We start from the raw sequence: 24,190 nt of genomic DNA, 5'->3' as shown, positions 1-24,190 counted from the left end.
CGATATGCAAAAATCTTTCTTTGCTTTAACCTTGCTGGTGCGTACAACCGAGATTTAGGTCGAAAAGAGTAGCATCTACCCATTTTTAACACATGCTCTGATGTCCCTAGCTCGCGGCAATTGTCGACTGGGGATAATGGATCGCGGCCGCATGGGCACTGTTTATTTCAGGCGTAAAGATCGGGAAAAAGATTTGTAACACGCATGGCGGCTCTATCTCGGCCCCCGCTTTCAGTTAGAGTGGACTGGGGATAAAGGATTACTGTCAAAAATTTCAGTTTATTTTAGGCGAGCCACAGTGGCAGGCTTCAGTGGCTCAAGCCGAAACAAACCCCGTCACGCCTCCTAACAGAAGTGCCTTTGGTCTGTTCCTGCTTATAGCAATATGGGATTGGAGATAATGGACCGCGGCCGCACGAGTGCAGTTCATTTTAGTAATGGAGAAAGAAAGAGCCACACGGCCCGAAAAAAGTGACCTCTGCCTTTCCTTACGTGAAGCAATACGCAATCGTGAATAGTGGATTATCGAATATTTATCAACCTTTGATTGACTGAGGCCGTGAAGGACCAAGTGCGATGTAGCGATGGGATTATTCATACAGAATATTTTAATGAACATTTCTCTAATATGATTCTGGTGTGTTTTTGAAGATGCCCCATTTTTATGTCGTCTAGGTGCAGTATCCGCTGGTGAACATGACATCCTCATTGCTGTGTGATTCCTCAGGAGTCAGGCCAGATTTGGTGAAAGGAAAAGCGGTGGTGGTGATGAGGGGGGAATGTGCTTTCAGCGAAAAAGCTCTGGTTGCTCAGGCACTCGGTGCAACGACGTTGCTCATTGCGAGCAACACGACTCTGGTAGGAAAATTAAAGAGACCATGTATTATTCGAATGCAGCACATGAATAGATATAACTAGCAGTGTTGAGGTGCAAGGTTCAAGGGCGGCCAACAAAATGGGAAACGTCAGTGAACAGTAAAATCAAGTAACAGAGTTTCACGGCACAATGGTCAGTAGGAAAAAAAATCATAAAAGTCGTTCCCTGGGGCTCAATATAGAATAGCAAAAGAATAGTAAATTTGAAAATCTGTATCTTCAATGATACTGTTGATCAGTTCCAACATGGAGCTGGTCATTTTTTACCATTTCTAATTTTTTTGAAAATATAGTATAATAATGTGTGTAATATTTGACGCTGAATTTTGTAGATTGTCTCGTGCGGGATGCCCCCGAAGGACAATAACTCATTGTGATTTTCTAGTGAAATGATTTATTTTTTGGTTGACTTGAGTTTATTTACCCATATTTTTTAACCCGTTAATAACATAGTAACAACATAGTAATATATGATAGGGTGATATTTTAGAAATTCAAATAAATTCCTATTCAAGTTTTGATCATTATTTTTAAGCAATTGATTATAATAGTATAATGAAAATCTTAATGTGTTAAAGAAATGTGTTTATTCATTTTATAATTGAATTATTTTACAGGAAATACAACAAATTCGATAATGGGTTTTATAAAGCGAATGAGCAAAAAATGTGCTGTTTTTTTAGCTAGCCATCTTGCTACCTTTTTAGCTTTGTGGTTAGCTACCTTTTTACCTATTTAGCAAGCTATCTAGCTAACATTTGATCTTTTTTGCTAGTTATTAAGTAAAAATTTTGCCTCCTTTATAGCTAGTTATTTACCTTTTATTGGCTTTCTTTTTGGCCGTTTTAGTTTGCTTTTTACTCATTTACGTAGCTATCTAGCTCCTTTTTAGCTCTTTACCTGTTTACCTTTCTAGATAACTACCAAGCTATCTTTTTTTAGCTAACAAGCAAGCCATCCACCAAAGTTGCTATTTAAGAAATTCCTATCAAATTGGGTGCCCTTTGCGGTAATCCGTAACAAGAAGGAGCTGGACGCTTGCAAAATGTTGGAGACCCTTGGTCCAGTGCAGAAAACGAGGGTTATAAATGGGGATTACAAAACATGGAGACTCAAAGTGGCCAACGAGTATTAAAAAAGCATATTTATATGATAGTTCATGTACCTTTGCTTGTAGTTCAAATCAATATTTCCGTTGTTTTATTCCCAGAATGCACCAAATAATACACATGTCTTTTAATGTCAATTTTATTTTGTACAAAAAAAAGATTCATCATAAAGCAATAACTTCTTCCAAACATTTCACTGTACACAAAATTGGGTGGACGATTAAAAAGTTCTCTTTCTTTCTAAACCATAATAATATCAAGTGTATGACATCTGAGCGACGACTTTTGTAAACTTAATTCTACTGTTGAAGATTTTGTGTATACATTTTGGTTTCAAAATGCAAATTGTACAAAAAACTCATAGACACGAAATTCGTAAATCAGAGAGGTTCACAGCTATCAGCATTGTTCATGTGTTTTAAATGCATTATTTATAACACAGGAAGTGGAGAAAAATCAAAACGGCTGTAGTCAGTAATCAACATGTATCTGTAGATCCCACCATCAGCTAATGACTCAGAGTACCAAAAGGTTCAAATTCCTCTGGCCCTTATGAAATACAGGGACTTGGTGGAAGCACAGCAGGTAAGTCCTTACCATCCTTTGACCCCTTCAAATGTTTAGTCTTTTGAGCTAATACTTATAAAATGATGCGAAACTTCCATCAGGTTTTCGGCGATGGGATGCAGGCAAAGCTTTACGCGCCACTTACTTCGAAGATTGACGCCAGCATCGCCGTCATGCTGTTGATCTCCATTGTCACCGTCGCCTTGGGTGGCTACTGGAGTGGAGCCTGTGAGAGGTCAGAGTTTAGTGCCATGAGTATATGGTTTAGAAGAAGACATGATTGAATTTAGAGCTTGTAGGGAGAGCAGGAGAGGACTCTACAAATAAAAAAACCCTTGAGATGCAAAATGCCAACCTGGGTCCTTCCCTGGGACTTTTCTTTTTGTTAAAATCTTCCAGGTTAAAAAAAGTAGATCAGCACAAACGGTGTGGGCATCAAAGAACAGCAGGAAGGTAGACCAAGAGTGACAATGATGTAAATCAGTGGTGTACAAAGCTTTTTAATGGCGGGCTGCATTGGGTTTAAACATTCGGCAGAGTGAAAAAAAAAATCAATACTTAGGCAATACATGAGGAGAAAAGAAAATGTAGGCCCATCCAATTGTTTTTCATACCGTAGCATCCATCCATCCATCCATTATCTGCACTGCTTATCCTCAGTAGGGTCGCGGGAGTGCTTGAGCCCATCTCAGCTGTCCCCGGGCAGTAGACGGGGGACACCCTGAACCGGTTGCCAGTCAGTCGCAGGGCACACAGGGACAGACAACTACTCGGTCATTCACACCTAGGGACAATTCAGACGGCCAATTAACCTGACATGCATGTTTTTGGAATGTGGGAGGAAACCGGAGTGCCCGGAGGAAACCCACGCAAGCACCGGGAGTACATGCAAACTCCACACAGGAGTTTCGATCTCATGATCTCAGAACTGTGCCGCACACGGTTAACCACTGCTCCGCCGTGCTGCCCTATACTCTAGCATCCATTTCATAAATTACTCATCCCTATTTTTGGGCATTTTTGTTTTTGCATTTTTGCAAATTCCATTTAGTCCAAAAAAGACAAAAATTGAGAAGTCTTTTTAAGATACCAGTGATAATATATTCCTTTTTTTAGTTGTAAATAAACTATTTTATCAAATTGGTTTGAAAATGCTAAGAATATTTCGAAAGTAATATGTGGAGACTCAAAATCAAATAGAGCTTATTCATCAAATACATCGATAAATAAATAGCAACTAAAAATTGTGTACCTAGATATTTCAATGTTGGGGACAACGAGGAGAAGAGTGCTATCAAATCAGCATTATTAGTATTTTTTTTTTTTACTATTTTATATTCTTTATCATAATCTTTTCGTTTTTGTTTTGTGCGCTGGATTAAAACGCCTCCCACCGTGCCGTAGTTTGCTCACCCCTAATAGAAACACTACATATTAGTTAAAACAATGAACAACAGTGTGCAATAAGGGCAGCATGGCGGCGCAGTGGTTAGCCGTGTGCAGCACAGTTCTGATGTCATGAGATAGAACCTTCTGTGTGGAGTTTGCATGTTCTCCCCGTGCTTGCGTTGGTTTCTTCCGGGCACTCCGTTTTTTTCCCACATTCCAAAAACATGCATGTCAGGTTAATTGGCCGGTCCAAATTGTCCCTAGGTGTGAATAAGCGGGTTGAATTGTCTGTCCCTGTGCGCCTTGCGACTCGCTGGCAACCAGTTGAGGGTGTCCCCTGCCCACTGCCCGAAGATAGCTGGGATGGGCTCCAGCACCCCCGCAACCCTAGTTGAGGATAAGTGGTGCAAACAATGGACGGATGGATGAAAGTGTGCAATAATTGTCGAAAAACAAAGAACCCTGGAATCATAAGTAATTTCTTGGCTGTACAATTGTAAAAACGGAACAACATAATTTGTTGTAAGCAAGCAAAATGAGAACAAGTCTGAACAACATTAAACGATTAATTTCTCATTTTCTCTCTGCTAAGCGTTAGTACAATTAGGCAAATCAGTAATTCAGGACCTGTGACATGATCTGAGTTCAGAATTTAATTTGAAAAGTATAGTTTAAGTGAACTACGATTGTGTTTGTGGCAGAGAGCGTTTGATATCTGGTGCAGGAGGATTAAGCGGAGACAACAAAGCAGACGATGAGCTTCCTCTTTACTCTCCTCTCAAAGTGGTCATCTTTGTCGGTCTCATGTGCGGCATGCTTGTGCTCATGTATTACTTCTACAATATTCTAGGTAGGTGTGTTGCTGGAGAGGGAAATTAGAAATATGATTGATAACTCTCTGAACACAATTTGCTCTTCCCCCAGTTTACATCATCATCGCCATTTTCTGCATCGCTTCTGCCACCGCGCTGTTCTCTTGCATTGACGCGGTGCTAGAGAAATTGGGTTGTGCCTGTGGGAGGTATTTGCCTCTTATTTTTCCATTATTTCTGCACCAAAAATAAAGAACAGTGGTACCTCTTTATACAAGCACTTCTAAACACAATAATTTAACAAAATCTACCTCACACGTATAAAAACCCAGTTCACAAGCAGTCCCAGAGGCTACCTCTGGAAACCGCTCACCGCTCGCTTATCGCCTAGATCAGCTTGTCCAGTTTGCGCACATAAACTAACACAGGCAAAACAGTATGTGCTGTAACAATTTGTAAATGTACGTTTATTTTAAGTTACTGTAAATGTAATTTAAGGTGTACAGTAAATTCTTACAGATCTCAATTTCATAACTATCAACCTCCGCCAATTGCTCCCCTTATTAATGATGACAAATCCTCCATATTGAATGATAACAAACCTTACAAAAATAAAGTGGACAAATGGAAATACAGGATGGTAGTCTTCCTGCTGGGCATTTGTGACCGACGCGCCTCCTCTGGCGCCTTTGGAATGCTTATCTCCCCTGACTGGGCCATCAGCTGGGGACCACCGGTCATTGATGTTTCGCTCCTTTAACCCCAGGACATCTCCCGGTGGCGGAGCGATGGCCGGGAAATCTCCCTGCCAACTCCACTGATGCCCTAGGTGTTGCTTGAAGGCCCCCCAGTTCCTGTCATTCCTCCGCAGCCACAGCCAGAAGCTGCCCCTTTCCGCTTTTTCTGACAGCTCTTTAGTTGCTCTCCAGTTGCCAGCTCCTGTGCATCCAAGGTCTCTGAGGTTGATGAGCCCACATAAGCCCTGCATCCCACCTCCACTGGGCATACTGTAGTTTTCCAGCCCGCCTCCCTGCACTCTGCTGCCTGTCTTCGTACTTCGCCCATTTTCTCTCGTATGCTTTCTCTATTCAGAAGACGACGGGGTTCCTGGGTCTTCCCATGTTATAACCCACGCCGATGAAATGTTCACGCCCCATGACCAAGCCGCTGCGATTGGTCCGTGCCGTTGTCGATGCAAATTTCCTAACCATGATTTGAAGAATGGGAGGAGCGATGATAGGTCATAGCCCTACAGACAGGATGGTGCCAGGTACAAAATACACCCCAGGCGAGGTGATAAGTCATTGTTATCTGCACAGAATGGAAGGAAAGGCACATTCCAACGCAAAACGTGGTTTACGACACCATTCTCTCAGAGTTTGCCCTCAAAAACTGAAGTCAGACTTTAGAACAAGTATATTTGACTTTACGTAATATAAAACGGTGTATAATATAGTATATAACTTGAAGGTCAAGAAGAGGTGTTTTATAGCTCTTTACTTGTATGCTTTTGGAAAGACTGGAGAGGACCAATTATTTTTCAATTATTTAAAACCGGGTAAATTTGCTAGTTACACGAGCAATTCGAGCTACGAGCACGATCCTAAATCAAATAAAGCTTGTTATGAAGAGGTACCACTTTAGTCATAAATATTTCCCGTGTTAATACTCGTTTCTTTTCCCAGCTTAACCGTTCACAAGACTACCTTTTCAGTGAGATCCCTCATCTTGGCCTCCGTGTGCATAAGCATCTCTGTGGTTTGGGCTGTCTACAGGAATGAAGACAGGTATGGGCATCTGACTCAAATACACCAATGGCTAAATATGCTGTTTCCATTCCAAGCATCCTGAGCTACAGAAAAACTCATAAAGATTAAATTGCATTTTCACTTCACTCTCAAATGACAAAACAGGTACTGTATTTTCCGGACTATAAGTCAGTTTTTTTCACAGTTTGGCCGGGGGTGCGACTTTTACTTCTATGAGACTTATATGTGAAATTATTAACACATCATTATATAATTGAGTTTTTATGTTTTATTACCGGAACTATACAATTTCTTATCCTATTTTCACACTAAACGGCAAGAGGGCACTCTAAGCCTGTGTTGTTAATTTTAAGGAAGTGGCTTATCGCCGCGAGTTAGAGGAGTTGTTAACCGGTAAAAGTGACAAAGAGAAGAAAGATTTCATAGGATTTAGTGATTTGGAGTGAAACTGCACCTATTGTGCAGTCCCTTCTCAAGGTTTCTTCAATTTCCTCGTGCTGAGGTTTTTAAGTTTCTCCTTGCCCTCATGTAGGTTTTAGATCAGATGGTTTAATAATAGTCTGTAGTTTGCAATAGTCTGTGGTCTGTGCAGCCCTTTGAGACCTTTTGATTAAGGGCTATACCAGGGGTCGGGAACCTTTTTGACTCAAAGAGCCATAAAAGCAAAATATATTAATTTTATTTTGGGAAAGAGCTCAACATATATTATGAGACAAATTTACTAAATTGCTAAACTCGCGCTCCAGACAAAAGCTTAGTCTTCAGCACATTTATTTTTGATGATTTGATAAAAATTATGAAAAGAGAATAATGCCAGAGCCCGTGTCCCAAAATCAACAAACATACCACTTTAAACTTTTCTCTTTCTTGCAATTACTCATGATCGGTTAAACTCATTTGACCCTTTTTTTCATCCATATTGGTTTCAAAGCCAGATGCAAGCAGCTATTTTGTAAAAACGTCACAACATTCTGCAAACAGGGAGCCTGATGTGCTTACCTTTGGCGCAGACGGAGTAGGGCGAGAGATGGGAGGGAATGCTTGCACTTTTTGCAAAGCTCCACCCATCCCTCCCACTTACCCAGTCAAATAACTTTAAATTCTCTTCTGGGTTTTTGGCGTACTTACAGTTTGTTCTGTGGATTTCATCATAAGGTAACATAAGGAACACTGAACACAGATTATATAGTGAGCTTTTATGTAAAGGATTCTTTAGCGTACAGCCAAAACGAGTTTTTTTTTTTTTTTTGGGTGTGACACCTTGACTGTACAGTAAATTGTAGTGAAAAACGTGCCTTATATATTCTGCGGAATACTGCATTGTAATTCAGCTTTGGTTTGGCTTTGCTTGTATCTGAACAGGTTCAATGGCTCAAGTTTTGAATGAGGTGGAGAAAATTTGCATGCAATCAAATTTGTCTCTGAGCCACAGGTACTCATAGAAAGAGCCATATATGGCTCGCGAGCCATAGGTTCTCGACCCCAGGGATATACAAATAAACATGACTTCTTTATGCTAGAGTTATGTGACTAACTTTTTATAGACCCTCAAGTGACCCAATGAAAATATGATTGACTGGAATGAGGGGACAAACTTCTTGGGGGTGTGAGAGGATTTCTTCTTCTGAGGGGGGTGTGAGACAGAAAATAATTGAAAAACACTGCGAGGACAAATGTGACAAAAATATTTTCAATGTTTTCCAATGAATATAGATATAAACAGAGTGTGTGCGTGTTAATGTGTAAATATATATATATATATATATATATATTTAATTTATACCGGTATACAGTATGTGTTGCCTTCTTTATAAAGCTTTTATACATGTTTTAATTTTAGGCCAATAATTATTATTATTTTAAAGCCACCTTGAATGTAGATAACTCTATTGTATTATTCTTGATTGTTATAGTCCCAATTCTGCCACCAGCAGAACTGAAGTAGTTTAGCTCCACTTCTCAGAATTATGTTTCGTTCAAGAAGAATGTTTGTATATCATTAATTTTCTTTACACATTCTTACACATGGATTTTCTTGTGACTTCTAGATTAGAGCTTTGACTTTTCCTACTGTATTTTTCTGAAACCTAATATGTATTTAAAATAATGTTTTTGGTAGGTGGATCTGGATCTTGCACGATCTCCTTGGCATTGCCTTCTGCCTCAACTTCATAAAGACCATCTCTCTGTCTAATTTTAAGGTACTGTTCCCCTGCAATTTGTGGTTTCTACCAAAGCAATGCTTTGATTTAAAACATAAAACGGTGCTTTCCACCAGTCCTATAAACATTAATTTCTAGAGATTTATTTTTAATCTGCAAAAAGCTAATGAAATAATTCTGTTTTTGCTGATAGATCTGCGTGATTCTCCTGACCCTTCTGCTCGTTTATGACGTCTTCTTTGTTTTCATCACGCCTTTCTTCACGAAGGTATCTCTTGTCTCCGTCCAGTGTGCCAATTTTTTGGGGGGAAACACAAACAAAACATGTTTGCTTGTCATGTTTTTATAGGATGGTGTCAGTATAATGGTGCAGGTGGCTTTGGGCCCTGGTGCATCAGGAGAAAAGGTGACGCTTGTATTTTAATTTTCAATGCATCAACCCCCCTCCCCCCTTTGTTTATCCCTTCCACAATGTAATCAGTGCCTTGCTCATAGAATACACTTACCATATTTTCCAGACTTAAAGTCTCTCAGGAGTATAAGTTGCAGCAATCAAAAAATGTATAATTAAGAATGAAAAAACATGTACAGGTCAAAAAAAAAATTCTCTGATGGGTGCTAGAATTTCCTACACTGATAAAAATTAAATTACGTTATTACTAAGTTCTTTGAGTTCTGATATGAATTGCTAATCCTAAAAAAATGGATTCAGTGAACCAGGCCGATCGAAACGGCACACACACAATTTATTAGCACAAAGAATTAATGATAGAAAAAAGGAGGTGGGGAGCCGCCGGAGATTATGGGATTTTTTTTGAACGCTGAAAGTTACAAGCACAAAAAGAATGTTTTCTGCTATAATGCTTGTCGATTTGGGAAGATTCCCTTGTGCAGAAAAAAAACACTCATTCCCAAGAACCAGCAAATATGGTGTTAAATCTGGAACCATCCTCTAACTTGATGTTGCGGAGAGATTTGGTCTCATGCTCCAGATGGTTGAAACGTATGGCCCACGAACAGAACTCAAGGCCGCAGTGCAGACCCGCAGATATAACGAAATTGTGAATAACGAAACTGTGAACATGCTTAATTGCTGTTAATATTGTTGAGAAAAATTGTTCAAACCTCACATTGTTTATTTGATGTTCCTAGTGTCAATAAAATTGTTCAAACCAAACCCGCACGGCCGCTCCACGTGGCCGTCATGCGAGGCATGGTTTATATCAGGGGTGTCAAACTCATTTTAACTCGGGGGGGCCACACGATAGAACAAACATTCTGTCGGGGGCCGGACTAGTAGATGGAAGAGAAAGAAAAAGAGAGATAAAGAAATAAGAGAAAGAGGGAGGGAAAAGGAGAGAGAGGAAGAAAGAAATCCAAAGAAAAATAGAAAAACAGGAGAGAAAAGAGACAAGAAAGCACGAAGGGTAGAAAGAGAGAAAGAGAAAAGGAAAAAAGGAAGTTAGAGCCAAAGAAGTTAAAAAGACACAGACAGAGAGAGATAGAGAGAGAGAGAAAGAGAAAGAGAAAAAGAGAGAATGAGAGAGAGAAAGAGAGAGAGAAAAAGAAAGAGAGAGAGAAGTAGAGAGTGAGAGAGCGAGAAAACACGAGAGAGTGCGAGCGAGAGACCGAGAGACTACGAGATCAGGAGTGAGAGAGAGCGAGAGAGCACGAGAGAGTGCAAGCGAGAGACCGAGAGAGCACGAGAGCAAGAGTGAGTGAGAGAGAGCGGGAGAGAGAGCGAGAGAGAGAGAGAGATACAAGTACAGCATCTTTGTTCGAGGCACCTGGCTTTGGCAACATCAAGTTGTCATATTTCAACCTGCAGCTCGTTTTTCTCTTGCGCTTCTCTGAGTGTTGTCTTGCGGGCCGGATTTGATCCCTTAGCGGGCCTGATCTGGCCCGCGGGCCGCCTGTTTGACACCTGTGGTTTATATGGACCAGGTACGCTTGATCAGATCATGCCTCTGTGGGCGCGGTCTTAGATAGCTGATGCTTACAGTATCGGGTGACGGTATTTGAAGTTTCTCAACTCGTTAGAAAGCCAAAGGAGTGAGAAATTTGCGCAATGATCTGTACTTAAGAATGTCCCTCCGATCGACATAATTACGTACGGGGAGAACATCATTTTATCAATACATTGCCTTGGATGTTTTAATCACATTCAACACTTCATGTTATCAGATTTAATTATGGTACATGGTGAATTAGTACGACTGGGAACTGTACAAAAGAGGACACAGGGGGTCCATTCATTCCAAAGTTAGGTATTTGAAACAAAAAAGGTGGAAGTCCTTTATTTGCTGGGCTTCTTTGCTCTACACTATTCTCATAATACTGGCTGGCAACCAGTTCAGGGTGTCCCCTGCCCACTGCCCGGAGATAGCTGGGATGGGCTCCAGCACCCCCGCGACCCTACTGATGATAAGCGGTGCGGATAATGGATGGATGGATATTCTCATAATATTGCAAACATTTTCGGTTGGCGGGCTAGATTTAAATGTCTGCTGGGGCGCATATGGCCCAGGAGTCATATTTTGCTCACTTTCGGTTTAAATATTCGCACTGAACGCAGTTTTTAAAAACTTTTGGAACACATTTGTCACCCAAATGTAGATATAACTACTGTAATAATGATTTTTACAGCATGATTTTCTGTTAAGTATCCATCTCAACAGCATTCTAATTTTTAGGAGGGAGTTTTACATAAACAGACTTTGTGAAGTTATAGTGTAGCAACGCAGTATCATTGAAATAAATAAGTTGCCTTGAGTTAAACTTCATATTGAAGAAGTGCGGTAGTTGCTAACATATTGACAGGGATTAGTACGGGTGCTTGAAATCCTTGAAAATGCTTGAATTTTAATGTTGTTTTCAAGGTCAGTAAAATTTTTGAATTTGGGGTGGAGTGCTTGAAAATACTTGAAATTTGAGTCATCAAAGTCATCAAAAAACAAAACATTTGTTTGATCGGTGCTGGATTTCTTCCTTTGAAGGTCCTGGAAAAATTGAAAAATCGAAAAATCTGCCTTAAAAATGCTTGATAAGTGCTTACATTTGGCCTTGAAAATTGTGTACGAACCCTGTTGGTTTACAAGCTTCTAAAAATGCCTGTAAACGACTTTATGGTCTGATTGGATTTGGTGGTGCTCTGTCACAGACAGGAAACATTGTGGAGGTGCCGGCCGAGCCCCAGACTCCCACTGAGACGGTAAGACTGGCTTTATTCACTTTTTGTCTTATATTCATCTACACAGGGTTCATACGGATGCTTGAAAATGCTTGAATTCAATGTTGTGTTCCAGGTTTGAAAAGTGCTTGAATTTTGGGCAAAGCACTTGTCAATGCTTGAAATTGTTGCCATGTTTCAAGATAAGAAAAATAAAACAATTCTGCTTAAAAATGACGCTGTAGTGGCCTGGTTTAGCATTGCATTTATTTGTCTTTTGCGCTGTCAGTAATAAAAAGAACAAAAATACGTGATACAAAATAGACCCCGGGGTCAGAAACCCACGACTGCATGCGGTAAAAATGTGTAAAATAAATATTACCTTTAAACTGGGTGTTCCTAAGTAACTATGAGACAAGAGGAAAATAATCTCCTTCGCTTGTTTTTCTCTCTCCAGTCTTTCTTGTTAGGGCCCAGTGGAGCACTAGCTCTGCCCCTTTTGAAACAGCGTCACAATTTGATGCTGCACTCCTAATTTTAACACAGAAGTCACATTAAACGGGTATGAGTACAATACTATCATAAGCACTTTTTAGTAACAAGTTTGGTGCTAAGCAAAACTGTTAATACAAGCTAGTACATTAAGAGCACAGTCCCAACTACAGTTTACAGTCAACGTGTCACACCAACAGACGCCGTTTTAGCTGTACATGGCTAAGGAATCCCTTACACGGAAGCTCATTATATAAAGTATGATCACTAGTGAGACACTTGATGATACAAACCCACAGAACGAACTGTAAACACCCCAAAAACACCAGCCAAATAAACGGAGCAATTTGATTGTGTGAGCGGTAGGAGTGGCCGGATATCTGCACACATAGCACTCTCTCACATGTGCCCTTTGCGCTTGAATGGAAATACATCTGTTAACTTTACGTTTGCAGTTTTTTGTAACATTTTTACAAAAGTACTCTGCTTGCTCTTTGTTTTGGGAAAAAACTGGAGGTCTACATCACGCACTGTACTATCTTTTTCTAGCTCCCTGTTGTGATGCGTGTCCCGCGGTTCTCAGCCTGGGCTCAGAACTTGTGCGGCATGCAGTTCTCTATTCTGGGTTACGGAGATATCATCGTGCCAGGTGAGTGTGTCGAGTGTTGGGTGCTTACTGAAAAAACGTAATTAGTTGCAATTACTAGTTACTGGATTTAAAAAGAAATTGTGTTATTCCATCCCCAGATAACTGACACACAAAAGATAGCTCTATCGCAAATTACCGTACATACATACATTGAAGCCGATCCTTTAAAACTAGACACATAATAAAACAAAAAGCGTGTACACCAACCCGTGGATGTGGTGAACCCTTTCGCAGAGATACTCCATATCCATTTTGTCTTTGGTCTTCAAACAACTCGAATATTTTCTTTTGTATTTCTGTACAATTTCCAAGACATTTTCCTTCTTCTCTTGGCATGGTGTAATTTTACAAATACAAATACTATAATTTAGCACTCTTACCATAAATTCTGTGTTCAGGTTTGCCCCATTGATTTTGCTGTTGCTGCATAAACTGCATCCCCTCCCCACGCGCAGTCTACCATTTGCTACTGGTGACACACAACCAGATATGGGCATATAAACTAAATCTCTGATTTCAGTATGGGGCATACAAGTTCAGGAGGAGCTGTCAAAGATCAGAAGACTTTGTGATCCATGATCTGCTTTCAAAAGTAGCGGAGTAACACACCATGTTGTAACGACAGTTGTGTCACAAAATGTTATTTATAACACGTTTCAGTTCTTCTTACCAAGAAAAGTTATTAAGTTCCAGGAAAGTGTTCCCAACACTGAGTGCGTCCCAGTGGCCATTTGAAAAATTTGAGACATGGATTATTTACACAAGTTGCTTGTTGTGTATTTTTTGCAGGTCTTCTGGTGGCTTACTGCAGCAGGTTTGATGTTTGGATCAACTCGACAAAGAAGATTTATTTTTTAAGCAGTTGTATAGGTACGTCAAAAAGATCCGTGTCTTCTAAGAATTTATGTGCCGATTTATGTCCCGATGTGCAACTCAATTCAGTAGCTGAGCCCAATCGTCCAAGTCAAGTCATGTTTATTTGTACAGCCCTTAATCACAAAGAGTCTCAAAGGGCTGCACAGACCACAAAGTATTGCAAAGCACAATACTATTATGACACCTTCCCCTGATCTAAAACAAACATGAGGGCAAGGAAAAACTCAAAAGACCTCAACATGAGGAAAAGGAAGAACCCTTCTGAAGGGACCGTACATGAGGTTATCCCTCTTCCAGGATGACCAGGCTGCAATGGATGTTGCAATAACAAATAATACACAGATATTGTCGACATAAAATGTAGGTTATTCATATGCTGTAGAATAGTAGTGTGTTTTAAGCCTAGATTTAAACATTTCCACTGAGGTTGCAGATTGAATCTCGGGGAAAAGGGTACCTGAATGGAGAACGCTCTCGAACCTGCGGATTTCTTCTTGGCTCTTGGGATCACTAGTAGACCAGCATTTTCAGAGGGAAAGCTCTGGACCGGAACATAGGGGGAAATTAAATCTGAAAGATATGAGGGAGCAAGTCCATGCATGATTTTGTATACTACCAACAGAACCTAAAAATCACATCTTGAGCTAACAGGGAGCCAATGCAGGTTAGCTAAAATCAGGGTTATGTGATCAAACTTTCTTGTCTTAGTTAAAAGCCTTGCTGCAGCATTTTGTACCAGCTAGAGCAGGGGTCGGGAACCTTTTTGACTCAAAGAGCCATAAAAGCAAAAAATATTAATTTTATTTTGGGAAAGAGCCACACCATATATTATGAGACAAATTTACTAAATTGCTAAACCCGCGCCCCAGACAAAAGCTTAGTCTTCAGCACATTTATTTTTGATGATTTGATCAAAATTATGAAAAGAGAATAATGCCAGAGCCCCTGTCCCAAATTCAACAAACAGACCACTTTAAACTTGTCTCTTTCTTGCAATTACTCAAGATCGGTTAATCTCCTTTTGACCCTTTTTTTCATACATATTGGTTTCAAAACCAGATGCAAGCATTTATTTTGTAAAAACGTCACAACATTCTGAGAATAGGGAGCCTTATGTGCTTACCTTTGGCGAGAGATGGGAGGGAATGCTTGTACTTTTTGCATAGCTCCACCCATCCCTCCCACTCACCCAATCAAATGACTAAGTTCTCTTCCGGTGTTTTGGCGTATTTACAGTTCTGTGGATTCATCATAAAGTATCTGAACACTGAACACAGATTATATAGTGAACTTTTAAATAAAGGATTCTTTAGCGTTGTACAGCCAAAACGAGTTTTTTTCCCCCCCTTTTTTTGTGTGACACCTTGACTGTAAATTGTAGTGAAAAACGTGCCCTATATATATACTGCGAAGTGTTTCCTTTGCATTTGGCTTTGGTTTGGCTTTACGTGTACCTGAATAGGATAGACGTTTCCAGTTTTGAACAAGATGGAGAAATTTTGCATGCAATCAAATTGGTCTCTGAGCCATAGGTACTCATAGAAAGAGCCATATATGGCTCGCGAGCCATAGGTTCCCGACCCCTGAGCTAGAGGCTCTTGATTTTGGACTTCGGGAGACCGGAGAGTAGGGCATTACAGTCATCGAGACGGGAGGTAACAAACACATGAATTATAATCCCCGCATCCGACTGAGACAGCATAGGGCGAATTTTAGCAATGTTGCGAAGACAGAAAAAAGCTGTTCTCGTAATATTCTTAACGTGTGTTTGAAAAGACAGATCGGGGTCAAATATGACGCCTACATTTATGACTGAGTCACTCTGTGTGATATTACATTTGTCAATGTTCAGTTCCATTTTTTAAAATGTCTCTATTCCTTTTTATTTGAAGCGTATCTGCTGGGAATGATAACAACGTTTGCTGTGATGCTGCTGTCAGGAATGGGCCAGCCGGCCTTGCTCTACCTCGTGCCATTCACTCTGATAACTTCTGCGACAGTAGCGGGCTGCAGGGGAGAATTCAAACACTTCTGGACTGGGACCGCATATGAGGTGAGAAGGCATCTTGTGGATCCTTAGTGGGGATAGTGTCGATGTTTTTTTTGGTCTGTTGTCACTATTTTTTTCTTGGCAGTTTAAACCACATCCCAAGTTTTTGTTCTTATGCATTTCTTTCTCAGATTTGTATACATCCATGCAAATGAAGCCAATCCTCCCCCAATAAGAAATGAATATTTGACTGCACTACCTTTTTTTTCTACAAGAGTCACAAGATCCCTTATAGCTGGGGTGTCAAAAGGCCTAGAAGCGGAGGCCCGGACTGATTGTTGAAAAATTTAAAAATGATGCATACAGTGTAGTGCAGCGGTCTCCAACCTTTTTCAAACAGAGAGCTACTTTTTGGTACTAATTAGTGCAAAGGGCACCCATTTTGATATGAGTTTCTAAAATAGCAACTTAGCTCGATGGCTTGCTAAATAGCTAAAATGTAGCTTGATAGTTAGCTAGAAAAGTAAAAAAGCCAACCAAATAGATCCATCTATCTATCTACCGTGGTCATATCCCTCGAGAGGGGTGATCAAGAGCAAGGCAAACACATACACAAAAACAAAGAATAAGAAAGGGAAAAAGTAGCAAAAATATTCACAAAAATGTCTTGGGACCATGGCCAACCCAAATGCCCAAACAAGTTAAGCACCTCGGCACCCAAGTCGGTCTTGCTTTCGTCCCTCCAGATGAAACGGGACACAAGAAAGCGGCCATGTCACTCGGGTCAGGGTGACACAACACACTCTTCTGTTCAACAGCAGGGCCTGACAGCTTTCACTGGTTTACCCCTGCCTCATCATACAGGAGAGGTGTTGTAAAAGTATAGTGGGATGTTTGGATGTGTTCTAAGGGATGGGCAAGGCACCTGTATGATGCGGCAAGGGTAAACCAGTGAAAATGTGAGAAGATGTGAAAGTAAAGCGACTGAGTGGAAGAAAGAGGCAGAGCAAAAAACGGGACAGGTGGGAGTCTGGGTCGAAAAAGGCTTGCCTAGTGTTCACTGAGGTTCGCAGGCGGACTGACAAAAGGGGACAGACAGGACTGGGTTCAAATACTGATAGGGAGCCAATCAGAACCCGCGGCAGTTGGCGCCAAATGCGCGGGCACAGCTGAGTCACATCAGTAATCATGACACCCAAGGTTTAAATGTACCTCAACATGACGTCTTTACCGACTGAGACTATACGACTTTAACAAAATAACATTTAGAGAGGTTTTATTGTCATTATACAAAAGTAAAACGAAATTGGAGTACTTCTCCTTCCAGGGTAAGAAAGCAGCGCTAGTATCTGATGTCCTTGAATGGAGCGCGATCACCGCAATAATTTAAATATAACAGTCTTGAATGTAGCGGTTTCGGACGAGTTGTAGCTCCAGGTCATCCGTTTCAGGGTAATGGACCTGGCATTGGCAAGATACAGGTTTAGGTTTAGGAGAGTTGTTGGGTTAGCTGTAGCAGTTAGGCTGGACCAGCAGCATCGCTGTTGCCCTATATTCACTGCCGCCCCAGTTGCTTATGGAACCCGATAATAATCTACAGAGAATGGTCACCATTGCATTGTGCTCTTCTTACTTTCCCCAGAGTCCAATTCATTTGATAAAGTGATTTTCAATGTAACGAGCCGCTAAAAGCGATCTGGCGCTATGCTGCAGAATGTTTTGTGAGGCAGACACTCTTGCGCTTACACCAGCCTATCACTGTTGCGCTCACAGACAGTCACACCCACCCAACACAGATTACCCTGCCTAACCAGTCCCCACTGTCTATCAGAACACAATGCACAATACAATGATATCAATGACAATAAAGACAAAATCAATTCATTTTAAAATCTGCGGAGGAGTCAAACAGCAATAGTAGAAGTGCCAAATGTTGAAGGGGTTCTGTACAGTGAAAACAAAGGATTCCTGGTATATGACACATTAATGAATCATGATTATCTCATTAGGCCTAAGAAAACCTTCTCAGGGGATGGATTTGGCCCCCTGTCCTAGACTTTGACAAAAGTGCCTGAATAGGTTAGATTTTTGTGTTAAATGTAATCAAATTTCACTCAGTAAAACAAATCATAATTAAAAGGGCCCTTCAACAGCATGATGATGACATTGCGAAAACTAGGTTAAGCTGTCTTTACCTAATTCTTCTCTGATGAGCAATCATTCTTTCAAAAACACATCAGAGGTCTCTAACTTGGTGCCTGTGAACATGAAGTGGCCTCCAAGGAATACAAATGGCGTGATCTAAAAATAGTGACGCAGCATTTTCATTTTTTTGTGTTGTAATGTTGATGCAGGGATCACTATAAAATGTGAACACTGGGATAAAATAAAATTTGTTGCCAGTGAGTGAGTGAGTGTGTGTGAGTGATGGTAGTGAGTATGGAATTCTAGGCCAAGTTTAAAGAATAATCTATACATTTGCAGTGTTCTCGTTTGCCCGTGTCCCTGCGTCTTAGACGCATCATTTTTGCTGGGGACGCACAGTGTCAAATCAACGTGCGTCCCCGGGACGGAACTTTTTTGACACAAAATTGTCATCATTACCCGATTACGTTTTTTTAACAAAGATTTACCGCACTCTAAACTTTTCGTCAGGCAGATCCGCCATTGTTGTTTTGGTCTCGCGGTTTGAGTTTTCGTCCGCACGCCGATCTCTGCAAACGATAACTGCTTTGTATTACCGATTAACTGTGATGATTAAAACTGAATGAAATTATAGATTAGTATTTCAGCATTATTATTTTGTATAATGTACAATATAGTGAGCTGAAAATCTGAAGTGATAACCGCTTTGTATTACCAATTAACTGTGATGATTAAAACTGAATGAAAACATAGATTAATATAATCATTTCAGCAATATTATTTTGTATAATGTACAATATTGTTGTGAACTGAAAAATCTTGAAGTGATAACTGATTTGTATTACCAATAAACTGTGATGATTAAAACTGAATGAATATATAGATTTATATTATATATTTGTCGCCGATTTACAATGTCAACCTCGATAACACAAAATTTTGGGGACCCATAGATCTCCGTTGGGACCCCTAGATTTTTGAGCATGTGAGTGCCCGGGACCCATCACTTTTCACAGGGCAAATGAGCACTGCATTTATATTAGGATAGGTATGCAGATATGTTGTTTTTTCACAATATTGCTCATTACCATAAGCATGCAGCACCACGGTGCGGAGGTCCAGGGTTCAATTCCAGCAACCGCCCTCCCCGTGTGGAGTTTGCATGTTCTCCTTGTGCCTGCATTCCCCCAGGCACTGCACGACAGGTTGATTCGCAGGTCCAAATGAGCGTGTAAGTTGTCCTTGTCCATGTGGCCTGCGACTGGCTGGCAACCAGTACGGGTCGGAATTGGCTCAGGATGTAAAGCGCTCCTATTGGGATCAGGTCGCAGTTTCAATTCCCAGCTCCTCCGTGTTATATGTCAAAGTGTCCTTGGGCAAGACACTGAACCCCTAATAATATAATAATAATAATAATTTCCTTGTATTGTCATTCTGTGTAACAATGTACACAGAACGAAATGTCGATTGCATCTGACCCGATGCAGCCGCAGCCAAGAGAGGGCGCCGCCGACCACTTTTTAAGTCTTAGGAATGACTCGGCCGGGGCGCGAACCCGAACCTCCCAGTCTCAAAGCGGGCGCCTTACCATCTAGGCTACTGAGCTGGTAATGCCCCCAATAGCAGGTAGTTGCCTTGCATGGCTGACGCTGCTATCGGTTAGTTAGTGTGTAAAATGGGAAAAGTGTGAAGCACATTGTAAAGCGCTTTGGGAGGTCTTCATTGACTTGAAAAGCGCTATATAAATGCCGACCATTTACATTTACGGGGTGTCCCACTGCCGAAGATAGCTGGGATGGGCTCAAGCACCCCGTGACCCTGAGGATAAGCGATGCAGATAATGCATGCTCGTTCCTAATTAGTATGAGAAAGACTGCCCATTTGTAGGCATGCATTTCCTGGCAGGAGATTTTGTTTTCATCTGACTTTTTCTTCATCAGGTGTTGGAATCTTCACAGGAACCTTTGCTGCCAGGTGTGCTTCTCTTCTCCGTCCCAACAGCACTTCTTTTATGTCATGCCATTTTCCTCTATATTCCGTTTGATTTTCTTTCTTTTCATTTTAACACCGGTTTTGTCCCCCGACTCCCCAAAGTAATCAAAATGTGGGTGGGCAATCTTGGTTGAAACACTATTTGAACCTAGGTCGCAGTTGTGAGAGCGCCAAACCCTTACGACTGTAAAACCAGAAATCTAGATCAGTGGTCTGCAACCACCGGGTCATGGGTCGTTTGGCACCGTGAACAGTGTTCCCTCTAAGCTGCGCGCGTGCGCAATTGCGCACTGCTCGCACATTCTCAGCGCACAAGACAATCGAGCCAGCGCACAAAAATGAGGGCTCAAAATTACTCATTAAGAAGCGACTTAAGTCAAAGTTACAGTGCATGAAGGTAAAAATACACGGGTTCCCCTGACGTTGTGTCCTAAATGCGGTATTTCGAAGTCGAGTCGAAATAGAACGAAGTTGAGTAAGTCGAGAACCGGCTTCTTCGGCTCGGCTCACTAAAAGGAACCTGCTCTTTCGGGCCCTAAACGCTCTTCAGGTTGTTTTTGCCTCTTTAATCCCAACATGACCAAATACTATGTAAAATTATGCACAAAATGACTTAAAGGAAGGGGGGGAATAGAACAAAAGAGAAAAAAAATACCAAAATGAAAAAGTACTGAAAAAGACACAAAAGGAAGAGAAAAATAGAAGGAAAAATTTAGAAAAAAGCCAGAAAAAAAGAAATGAAAGAAATGTAGGAAAAAAGTAAATAGAGGACAAAAAGAATAAAGTAACAGCTCGGAAAAAACAAACACAATTAGATTTTTTTTAAGGACATTTTTAAAAAGTTGAAAAAAAAACAGAAAAAAAGAAGAAAACGTTTGTGTTGCATTCAAATAATTTCCAATTATATCAAGTGAATCTTGTTGCCAACAGTGTACTTCCACTAGAAAATGTGATTAAGTACAGTTCTGTATCTTACAACCGACTCAATAAGCCCCCAAAAATGTTAATATTATGCGACAAAATATAACAGGAAATAAAAAGAAATGGATATCTTGTGAAAGAATTGTAAGAACAAATGACGTTTGTTGGCAATCGTACATGAGTCAATTCATTCAAAAGAGAAAAATAATTTTGCATTGCCGGAAACTCATCAAAATGTAACTTGATGTCAAGTTTTGGACATGTTTCATAATTAATTATCTTACCACACTTGGGATTATGGTTGCTCACTGTTGTTTCAAGCGCTGCTCACCGACTTTGTGTGAACACTCAGACGCGTAAGGAAAATTAGAGCGAACATTGACTGTGTCGCACAGCAAAAAAATAAAATGTCTTAATTTATATTTTTACCGTATTAAGTCGTAAATACACAATTTTTTTTTCTCCCTGCCCAAAAAAACAAAGTTTAGGTGAGCGTTATACTGAGGTTTTACAGTGGTTATATCACTGTAATTAGCCAAAGATTTATATCAAATATCAATGACCTCATTTTTTCAGATTTAGATGCAACGGGAATCCAACCCAGATCCCAGCGGCGAGAGCACCAAATCTCAACCACCTGGCTTCTAGGATTGTAGATGACAAAGGAAAAGGCATTACATTTTTACCTCACTATAATTACTCATGGTGCCACGTTGTACAACGCTGCAATGGAGCATTATTGGAAAGAATTCAGCTAAAACAATGTTGTACAACGTGGTACCGGGAGTAAAAGTAGTGTGATGAGATCAAATCTAATGACCTGTCTTATGTCATCTAGATCCTTAATGGTCTAGTGATCACACAGTGGATTTTGGCCTATTTTGGGTTCCTGCGGATCCTTGAAACGTCTTGAAAGGCATTCATTATTGGCATTAAGATGTCTTAAATTCAATTTCCGAAAGTCTTAGCGTGAACACAGTAATAAGATCTTTTTTTGTTTGAACTGAAAAGATTTAGTAAAATAGTAATTTATCATTCATCATGATAAAAATGCTTCAAAAATTTAGAAGAAAAGTTGATGAATTAGTAGTTAGCGGTCGGTTTTGACTGAGGATCCACAATGTACTGTAAACATCCTTTTAATTTTTCGTTTTCCTGGACTAAAGCTTTGGAGAGTGCTGTGCTTTTAGATGGAAAATTTTCAACGGACCAATAAGGGATTTTAAATTTAAAAACCCTAACTGCTAACCCTATGACCCTAACCCTAAAAAAATAACAACTTTTGATTAAAAACTGCCTCTAATTCATGTTTTTTTTCCTCCTTTTGTTTCTTTCAATTGTATTTTTTGTCGACATGGTCTTAAAATTTGATTTTAAAAGGCGTTAAAAAAAGGATTTAAAAGTCTTAAATTTAACTTGCATTAAGCTATAGGAACCCTGTATTATTATTGTTGTTGTTATTTTTATTATTTCTATTAATATTGATGGGCAGGGCTGCGAGATTATAGTCGGACATTAAAACAAGCCTATGGTAAGGAAAAGGTTGCCGACCACTGACATATGAAAAGGCATTGGGTTTAACCTTTATTTCATTATCACACTGTCTTTAGTCACAGTACCAGATATAAATGTTAATTTTGTTGTGTATGTTACAATGACCTTTGTCACTTGCAATGTCTGGACTAGAATAATAGAATATAATTTTTTGTCATTACAACATTTTTAATAACAACTGTTTCTGGTACTGAGACTAGAAATAGTGTGACAATGAGATAAAGGCTACTGCCTTTTCGCAAGTCATCTGTGGTGATCCAGTGCTCAGAAAACTATGCTGAACTTGGACCTGTCTAGACTGTGTACGGCACAAAAGAAAGTTTAAGTTCCATGGATTTTTTTTTTCTGCAAAGAACCCTGAGTGTTTTATTTGGTCATTGTTTATTTCATATATAGTGTTATTATTTATTTTCTGGCTTTTTTCTGTGAAAAATCCAGAAGGGTTATTTGATTGTGGCTTTCTAGAAAAGAATAGTTACTGTATTTACATGTAGCCACTCTTGCAATTGTCACACTTCTTCTGTTACAAACTGACCCCTGCCCTACCTCACAGAAGGGAAAGATGATGTGCCCCTCACGGGAAAAAGATTGGGGACCCCTGAGCTAAACGCCTTTGACTTTAATTCCCCACTAGGTGTCCCTATGCATCCATCTTGTTTCAAAGGCACGTTTTGTCCTTGGAACCAGTGGTGAGGAAATAAAACTGATAATCTGGAGTTTTTTTGCCCAGACCCTGTTGAAGTATAAAAAAACTGGGAAACAAACTCAATTGTTCAAACAATATAAGAGGGAGTCCATGTCATACATACAGTGGCTTGCGAAACTATTTGGCCCCCTTGATATTTGTGACCTTTTGCCACATTTGAGACTTCAAAAAACAAAAGAGTGGGTGTGGAAAATGATTCCAGCTTTAAACTTCTCCACAACAGTATCTCGGACCTGCCTGGTGTGTTCCTCGTTCTTCATGACGCTTTTTGCACTTTAAACAGACCTGTGAGACTATCACAGTGCATTTATACAGGGACTTGATTACACACAGGTGGACTCCATTTTTCATCGTTTGTCATTTAGATCAACATTGAATCATTCAGAGATCCTCACTGAACTTCTGGACAGAGTTTACTGCACTGAAAGTAAAGGGGCTGAATACTTATTTCAAACTTTTTTCAACAAACAAAAAAACGAAAAAGTGGGTGTGCAAAAGTATCTAGCCCCTTTTACTTTCAGTGCAGCAAACTCTGTCCAGAAGTTCAGTGAGGATCCCTGAATGATTCAATGTTGATCTAAATGACTAATGATGATAAATGGAGTCCACCTGTGTGTAATCAAGTCTCTGTATAAATGCATATGCACTGTGATAGTCTCACAGGTCTGTTTAAAGTGCAAAAAGCATCATGAAGAACGAAGAACACACCAGGCAGGTCCGAGCAGGGTTGGGTAGGGTTACTTTAACTTGATTACTTTCAATTACTTTTGGATTACTCCAATACCAAATATGCTAATAAAAGACAAAAGAAACTAAATATGAATAAAATGATGACTCACAACACGTGGTAAGCTTTCTCTCCTGGCTTTGATCTCCGGCAAAACTAACATAAAATGCCACAGAAACAAAATGAAAATAAATCCAAACAGCTTGCCAACATCATTTTTGCCGTTCCATGTGTTCCGTTACTCCCCAAGCCTGCACAAAATTTAGTAATTTTATTCATATTTAG

At 40.1% G+C, this 24,190-nt stretch overlaps 1 protein-coding gene across 2 annotated transcripts in view; it reads left to right on the top strand.

Moving 5' to 3' along the window:
* Positions 1 to 24,190, top strand: part of sppl2a (signal peptide peptidase like 2A) — a 30,592-nt gene that overhangs the window by 5,394 nt on the left and 1,008 nt on the right. The window contains exons 3-16 of one of the 2 annotated variants that reach the window (XM_088333127.1): positions 676 to 858; positions 2,481 to 2,570; positions 2,654 to 2,787; positions 4,643 to 4,791; positions 4,866 to 4,962; positions 6,439 to 6,540; positions 8,642 to 8,723; positions 8,878 to 8,952; positions 9,034 to 9,090; positions 11,845 to 11,895; positions 12,895 to 12,994; positions 13,784 to 13,864; positions 15,763 to 15,923; positions 19,946 to 19,979. In XM_088333127.1, the coding sequence (XP_088189253.1) occupies positions 676 to 858; positions 2,481 to 2,570; positions 2,654 to 2,787; positions 4,643 to 4,791; positions 4,866 to 4,962; positions 6,439 to 6,540; positions 8,642 to 8,723; positions 8,878 to 8,952; positions 9,034 to 9,090; positions 11,845 to 11,895; positions 12,895 to 12,994; positions 13,784 to 13,864; positions 15,763 to 15,923; positions 19,946 to 19,979 (1,396 nt within the window). The remainder of the gene's footprint in view (positions 1 to 675; positions 859 to 2,480; positions 2,571 to 2,653; positions 2,788 to 4,642; positions 4,792 to 4,865; positions 4,963 to 6,438; positions 6,541 to 8,641; positions 8,724 to 8,877; positions 8,953 to 9,033; positions 9,091 to 11,844; positions 11,896 to 12,894; positions 12,995 to 13,783; positions 13,865 to 15,762; positions 15,924 to 19,945; positions 19,980 to 24,190) is intronic. The other variant, XM_088333128.1, reaches the window with a different exon arrangement.

Source organism: Urocampus carinirostris, chromosome 4 (genome assembly GCF_059441175.1).
Source record: "Urocampus carinirostris isolate Australia breed hairy pipefish chromosome 4, RoL_Ucar_1.0, whole genome shotgun sequence".
Classification (NCBI taxonomy): Eukaryota; Metazoa; Chordata; class Actinopteri; order Syngnathiformes; family Syngnathidae; genus Urocampus; species Urocampus carinirostris.
This window is presented reverse-complemented; position numbering and strand designations above follow the sequence as displayed.